The 7964-nt window shown below is 26.8% G+C and overlaps 2 protein-coding genes across 5 annotated transcripts in view; both read left to right on the forward strand.

Moving 5' to 3' along the window:
• The first annotated feature begins 259 nt into the window (after positions 1-259).
• Positions 260-3878, forward strand: LOC106786315. Its single transcript, XM_014747545.1, has 6 exons — positions 260-702; positions 1022-1490; positions 1767-1997; positions 2086-2282; positions 2438-2548; positions 3828-3878. The coding sequence occupies exons 1-6, from the start codon at positions 493-495 to the stop codon at positions 3876-3878; spliced, it is 1269 nt and encodes a 422-aa protein (XP_014603031.1). The 5' UTR covers positions 260-492.
• Positions 3879-4297: 419 nt separating this feature from the next.
• The window catches only part of LOC106786378 (la-related protein CG11505), an 8218-nt gene continuing 4551 nt past the window's right edge, over positions 4298-7964 (forward strand). For 3 of the 4 annotated variants that reach the window (XM_014747680.1, XM_014747679.1, XM_014747682.1), the window contains exons 1-7: positions 4298-4375; positions 6097-6195; positions 6268-6463; positions 6591-6840; positions 6979-7119; positions 7304-7528; positions 7675-7820. In XM_014747680.1, the coding sequence (XP_014603166.1) occupies positions 6108-6195; positions 6268-6463; positions 6591-6840; positions 6979-7119; positions 7304-7528; positions 7675-7820 (1046 nt within the window). In that variant the 5' untranslated portion in view covers positions 4298-4375; positions 6097-6107. The remainder of the gene's footprint in view (positions 4376-6096; positions 6196-6267; positions 6464-6590; positions 6841-6978; positions 7120-7303; positions 7529-7674; positions 7821-7964) is intronic. The other variant, XM_014747681.1, reaches the window with a different exon arrangement.

Here is a 7964-nt window from a genome sequence, read left to right on the forward strand (position 1 = left end):
TATTTATGAAATACAAAACTAATGGTCAAAAATCGTTAATGCAGCATTTCTTTTCCCTCAGTTTACATGCCTATATATAATTTATATAGCAAATTTAAAATGGAAGCTTATAAATTAAAATATTAACTATCCTAGCGTAAATATTTTTATTTTAATTGTATGAAACTTTATTGAAAAATCAAATAATCTGTCATACGAAAATTAATTAGATTTTAGTTTGATCTAAATAATGAATCAATGATCAAATTTAATCATTAATAGTCCATTTTTATTGGCTAATATCATCCTTGTTAGTTACCGTGTGCAATCACGTGCGAACCCCGTATTAAATGTGGCGGGTTTCTCGACATTAAATTATCGACTTTTTACAAATATGTTATAATAGTATTTTAAAATATCTTAAAGACAGATTATCAAAACTTTTACAAATTGTCAATAAAAAAAAACCAATCAATATAAAATTCAATATTTTTCAATTTATTTAAATCCAATATGAATTTCTCTAATAATTTTCTACTTAATAACTCTATTGAAGACATAGAACAGAGTATGGAAAATTTCAATATTAATACTAAAAGAAATCTTTTTCATTATTATGACGTTACAACTTCACAAACATGGGATAATGAAAACCCTCCTGAACAATGTTCCAATATTTGTACAGAATCATATGTTGCTTCTACCGAAATGGATTTACCAAAGGTATCTCTCTCTCTTTCTCTCTTTCTCTAACTATCAAACATATAAGAAAAAATTTTTGCATAAAAAATCTTTTATATATATACTTTAAACATAGAATATTTTATCACATGTAAGTAAAGTTTATTTAAACATTTCTTTTCAATTCTAATCAATTTTTCTTATGTTAATATATATTATGTAACAATAATTAAATTATTTATTAAGAAGCAATTAATACAATTAAAAAGAGATTATAGATATTGTCTTTATTTTACAATATGATCAAAAAAATTATATTCTTCAAACAGACAATAATGTTGAAATTAAAAATCCATTACAGACACCAATGATAAAAAAACCATTATTGATACCTACAGCACCTATAAAGAAAATAAAGCAATGGAATAGGAACGGATTAAAGCCAAAAAAGTTAACGTATGAAAATGAGATCGATGATAGGGATAGCGGTGTTGTTTTGGAAAACAAAAGTTATCAGAATAGTACTGGATATTCTGAGATATCTAGTACTATAAAATATAATATATTTCAACAAGAGAATAAAAGAACAGGGAAAGTACCAAATACAAAGGGATTAATAGAAAATTCCAATATATTATTACAAACTAGAGTCACCAGATCTATGACAACAAAATTACAATTGTACGATAAAAATAATGAAAATAATATACAAGAAATACGGGGAATAGTAGAAACACCTAGAAATATAAGAAATAGTACAACAAAAGCTATATGTAATAAAAAATCAATTAATTGTAATAAAAAGAAAGCAAACTTTAGTGAGAGAAAAGGTATTAACATAAGAAATGATATTAATCATTTACGTATATAACAAAATATATCAATGCTTATAAAAAGATATTTACAAAATATATTTATCTACATATTGTCTTAATTTCACATAGAAAATTTAATGTATTGTAAATATTTATATTCCATTAAACAATATAATAGTATTTAACAAAACAAAATTTAAACATTTCATTCGCTTTGTATCAGTGCATAGTGTGATCGTTGGTAATTAAAAATTTGTTAATTCAAAAAAGAAAAATCTTATTGTATTTTAGAATATAAAATAAATGATTTGGGTAACAAAGAGAATGATCATAGTATGCAGATATTGTCTCAATACGATGGCAACGGAACATGGAAGGATAAATTACAATGGTTACAACCACGTCGAGACATAGGTTTGTGGATAGAATGTTGTAGAAAAAATTGTAAAAAATGGAGATATACCACAGATTATCATGATCCAACAGATGTACCTGTTATATGGTTCTGCGAAATGAATTCTGGTAAATAAATTTCTCAAAATCTTAAAGAGATTATAAAATTTGTTAACTCATTGATATAATACTAGAATTAAAATATTTTATTTTGTAGATGTAAAACTAGCGTCATGTACTATTCCAGAAGAACCTAAATCCAAAGAAATAGAAAGAGATTTAATAGAAAATAAATATAACGCTGGAAGTATAGTATGGGCAAAAAAAAATACTTACTTATGGTGGCCTGCGATAGTGGATGATTGTCCTATTAAATTTAGATATTATGAATTAAAAAAAAACTCTATAATTCCTGTAAGCGTAAATATAAACAAATATATATATATAAATACAGAAACAATTTTCTTTCATAATAATAAAAGTTTTTTATAAATATGCATAGACATGTGTATCTTGTTTTAAGTTTAAATTGAACACATTATATTAATTGTATGTATTTGTAATTATAGGTTAAATATCACGTAGTATTTTTTGATCTGAATGAATTGACACATTCGTGGGTTAAATGTAAAAGTATTAAACCCTTTTCTATCGACAAGAATAATGTATTTCTTAAAAAGGTATATACATAAAATATTACAATGCATATAATATATGACTAAATATTAAATAAATAAGCAATTTTATTATTTATAATTTATATACTTAGAATTCTTTCTTTTTTTTACAGGTTTCTAATATCAATAAATATAAAAATAAAATAAAAGAAAGTTATGATTTAGCTTGTAGCGCTATTCCTATGACCATTTTAGAAAGATTAAAAAGATTTAGTTTTCTGGCTCTACACGAATCTGAAATAACATTAACCAATAATGGAAACAAAATCGCTTCTACTAGCAATTACAAAAATAGTATTACAACAAATATTAAAATGGTATCACACAATGATATTAAAAGATCAAATGCAGTATCTATTTCAAATTTATTAAATTTAATAGATGATTTGGATGAAATCATTCCAAGTTCTCAACCAAAACTCGACGCTACCATTCAATCAAAAAAACAGAAATTAAATAAGGAATAATTAATCTAGTTAAATAATATGAACATTAATATAATATCTTATGTTATATGAACACAGAAGTTGTAACTTTTAGAAATAGATCTTATTTTAGTTACTTTAATTCTGGAAAAAGGAGGAAAAACAAATTATATGTACATACGATACATGTATATTTACTTGAATCATCGATGATTTTTTTAAAGTAATTACTTCTTCGTGTTCCATTTCTATTATCGTTAGAAGCTGCTTTTTCCATTTCTTTCAAAGATCTCTCGTTAGAAGCACTAATAATACTTTTCAGTTTTATGAGTACGTATAATATAATACTTAATGTTACGTGATTAGCGACAAAACAAAGTAACTGTTACATCATAGATTGCAAAGAAATGAATTCATGTAAACAAAACAAAAAAATAAAAACCATCATTACTTATTTATATTGATTATTAAAAACGATTATATTTAATTTTTAATATTTATTGATGATAAGATCTCTATATTCTTATTACAGTAATAAATACAAATTTAACAAATAATCAAACACGGCGTAACATTCGTAAATATAGTTTGTCGCGACATCTGGCGCACTAGATGAGTACTATTGTTGTAGTCGATAAAATGTACATCTAGACGTACGAACATATTCATCTTGGAACATTTTCGTTAAAGTTTTTTATCGTATATATACATATATATATATATATATATGTATATACATTTTTTATCAAGTCCTATTACATTTATAATTTATTACAAAATTGTACGCCATTTTATATATTACGCAACCTAAAATTCTTAAATGTTTAAACATTAAAATATGTATCTAAATTTTATAGGGGATCTATAGGTATATCTTTATTAATGAACTTAATACAGAATTAATGTAAAATATCTAGATAAATGTTCAATATATAATTACATAATATTAAATAATGATAAATTTGATAATCATTACAAAATTAGGGATGGAAAAAGAAAATCGGTCAAATATTATGGAGTAAATTTTGGCTTAAATGGAAATTGTACAAAAATATTCTCTATCAAATCGTATATAATAATGTGTTAATTTTAATATAATTTTAACATTAGATTAAATTCATATCTCGCCCCTTTATAATGATCTAGAAACGAGAAAATACCTGGATGTGAATAGACGTAAATAATATAATAAATATCGTCATCCAAAATGGAATAGTCTAATCAGTTTGACTTTAGCGGGGAAACGAGGAATTTTGTTGAAATAACCGATAGATATCACTTTCGTCGAACTACATAGATACATACTAACGACCCATAATACCCTGAACCACGGCATGTGCCTTTCTATGTCAGCCATTTTGTAGTTTCCTTGAGAAATTGTGTGTTGAGTTGATTCTTCCTCTTGGTAAGAATTTTGTTAAATTGCCAAATGGCGTTAATTACATTTATCCGAATGATATAGATAATAATAATAGAATAGATAAACGAAAAAAAGAAATTTTTATTAGTTTTAACGTGAAATAAGATTTCGTTTTTAGCACACAGAGTGTTCTGTGTGTGATCACGGTATGTACTTACATCCCCGACTATATGAACCAGTAAACGAACCTTCCTAAAAGTATTAAGTGATAAAGATATATTATATTCGGTATTGTTTTACGATTAATAGTGATTTCATTATTGATCTATGATATATAAAAGTGTACTACGCGAATGATTACGATCCGTACATGCCTGCGTGCTCGTTCGCCCGGCCAGCATCTCACTCTATATTTGGCCAGTCGTCTCCAACATATTGCATATCTTACCTTTTATACATTTTTACTTTTTATTCCGCAACCATTTCCGAAGAGCTATATCAAAAGGATACAATGTGACGTTCGAATCTATACGCATGACAGTAGTATAGAAACTTTCAATAAGAGTTCTGAAATTTTAGCATGTGCTTACCTCTCCTCTACCTTACATTCTCTCTGTCTCTCTTTCTCTCTCTGTCTCTCTTTCTCTTTCTCTTTCATCACTTAACTCTCAATTTGAAATCATTTCGGATTAGTCTTATATTTCTACTATTTTTATATTTTGTGTAATGTTAAATTCATTGGTAATTAGAAATTTACTCTAGCAATTAAATATTTTATTAATGGGGAAACATTTTCGAAGTTGACATTTTCCTATACTTTCTATCTTCCTTTCTCTCTCTCTCTCTCTCTCTCTCTCTCTCTCTCTCTCTCTTTCTTTCTCTCTCTCCCCCCTCCCTCTCTCTTCCACCTCCCCCTTTTCTCGTTTCTCTCTACTATCTGGTCAGTGGCAGTACAATGTATGATGCAGCAGATGTTTAAGCAATTTGTTTTAAATTCATTTATATATTAGTGACAATTGTGTATTATTAATAATGGAAATTTGTTACATATTTTAAATAAGATAGATATTTTCTTCTTTCATCATCATTGACAAATGTAATAATATTTCAATTTTCTTTTTTTCTTAATATATTACGATAATGGCAATATATATATATAATATTGAAAAGCTATAGTAAGAAGTAGCATATATGTTAGCTAGTAAAAGTAATAATATTGTAAAAATATTTTATATAATAGTATTTGCTTTATATAAATGTTTTATATATCTCCACATGTAAGTTCCACTTTTAAGGTTATTTAAACACACAATTACACATACAATTACATATACACATTCTTTACACACATACGTACATATCCAAAGTGTAATTTCTAGTGGAGTTTGTAATTAGAAATCTTTTTTTCTTTGTTTTGATGATGTAATTATTATTTTTATTATATTGTATTATAATATTCTTATTATTCTTCTTTTATACAATTTCTTTCTTCTTTTTTTTTTTTTTCACCAATTTTTTCAACGAAGTTTATATATATATTGCTATCTTTTTGTATAAATTATGAGATATTTTAAATCTTATGTCGTAGTTTCCTTTATCGAGTAAAGTTTTTACTGCAGACATATTAAATAATCTATTCGATTATATTAAATTGATAAAAAAAAGTATATTAATAATGTAAGTATTAAAGAATTAATTTTAGTAAAATCTCATATAATTTTATTAATTTACATCTCTAATATTAAAATTGATTTTATTCTGTTTAGGGAACGTGTACATGAATGGGGACATTGGGAAGCTCCCACCAGGGGCGGTTTATCCAACCACCCCTGAAACTTTGGGTCCAGTTACAATTGCTATCGAAGGTAATGTATTTAATTCAGAATATGACATTATGAATAAAACACAAAGTGGAAATGAATTAATCCTTGATGCAGGTGTTAATTTATTGGAATCTTCAGCACAGCATAGCATAGATATTGCAGGCGCAGTAGGATATAATCGTGTAGATGTTGCAACACTAGGTGATGTGTCTACTCCTTCAAACACGATGGCAGATCTGTCTGCTTCTGGCATACCTATGGATCAACTCAAACAAATGCTCTCTTCTCAGCTTGAATATTATTTTTCCAGGTATTTTAATCGTATTTATTTTATAATATTAATATTATAGTAATAGTAAAAAATCATATATCAATACCAATTGTTTGTTAATCATATTAAATGATGTAATATATATTGTGATAATGAATTATTATAGAGAGAATTTAGCCAACGATACATATTTATTATCACAAATGGATAATGACCAATATGTACCCATATGGACAGTAGCTAATTTCAATCAAGTGAAGAAACTAACAAAAGATATAAAACTTATAACAGAGGTGTTAAGAGAGTCTCCAAACGTTCAAGTGGACGAAGAAGGTCAAAAAGTAAGACCTAATCATAAGCGGTGTATTGTCATTCTGCGTGAAATACCTGATAGTACACCATTGGAAGAAGTAAAGGTTAGTTCTATATAATTAATGTCAATTTATCTCAACAAGTTTGAATACTAATCTATAATTTTTTGTTGATCTTTCACATTATACATATAAAATCTTTGGAAAATTAGATTTAATACTATTCTCTAACTACAATTCTAGAATTTATTCTCTGGTGAAGGATGTCCAAGGTTTATTTCTTGCGAGTTTGCTCATAATAGCTCTTGGTATGTAACATTTGAATCTGACGAGGATGCTCAAAAGGCCTATAGGTTTTTACGTGAAGAAGTTCGAGAATTTCAGGTAAATTTTACCTTTCTTTATTCCTCCTCTATAAATAGTTCTATATATTTATTTTTTCTTTTGTTTTATTCTCTCTCTCTCTCTCTTTTTTTTTTATTTTAAATATTTGAACAAGAAAAATTTGATTTATGTGACAACAATGCATTTAGTCCAAATTTAACTATCATATGCACTTTTTAATCAGGGAAAGCCAATAATGGCTCGAATCAAAGCCAAACCAATGAATAGGTTACCAATACCTGTTGTTGCTGGGGTAGGTGGCATTAAAAATGGTTATAGAACTCCACCACCTCCACCCGTTTATGATCCAAGTAATTATACGGCTGGACAACAACGCTTCCTATATCCAAACGGTACCACTATACCGCAAACTACTTTGCCACCTTATGCTAATCAGGTTCATGTTTATGTGAGTATAAATAACATTTACTGCTTAAAGGAACATAAATAAACGTATGTAGATAACTGTAATATATATCAAAATCTAAATAAGCTACTTTAGTAAATATACATATACATTATTTTCTTTTATTCTTTTTTCTTTAATTTATTTAGCATCAACCTTTTTACCCTGCTGGAATGATGCCTTGGGGGCCAGCAAGTCCTGCTTATTTCGATATGTCAAGTGTTTTTACAATGAATCGAATTACCCCTCATAGTACATTTAAGCCTCATAATACGAAATATAATCCAAGACACAGGTATGAAAATTAAAATAATTAATTTAAATAATTAATTAATTCGGAATTATGAACACTGCGTAGGCATTGTTCACAATGGCAGGCGTTTTTGGGTAATGGAAGAATTGTATTCATATTTCACACATTTCTTAGATATCGAGCAAC

This window comes from Polistes canadensis, unplaced genomic scaffold, assembly GCF_001313835.1.
Source record: "Polistes canadensis isolate GaletaPanama2010 unplaced genomic scaffold, ASM131383v1 scaffold_72, whole genome shotgun sequence".
NCBI lineage: Eukaryota > Metazoa > Arthropoda > Insecta > Hymenoptera > Vespidae > Polistes > Polistes canadensis.

What these genes read in the sequence shown, in the direction of transcription:
- LOC106786315 (XM_014747545.1), top strand. Translation starts at nt 493, where the DNA reads ATGAATTTCTCTAATAATTTTCTACTTAATAACTCTATTGAAGACATA. An exon ending in CCGAAATGGATTTACCAAAG is followed by an intron (nt 703 to 1,021) that starts GTATCTCTCTCT and finishes AATCCATTACAG; the next exon opens with ACACCAATGATAAAAAAACC. An exon ending in ATAATGTATTTCTTAAAAAG is followed by an intron (nt 2,549 to 3,827) that starts GTATATACATAA and finishes TAAATTTTATAG; the next exon opens with GGGATCTATAGGTATATCTT.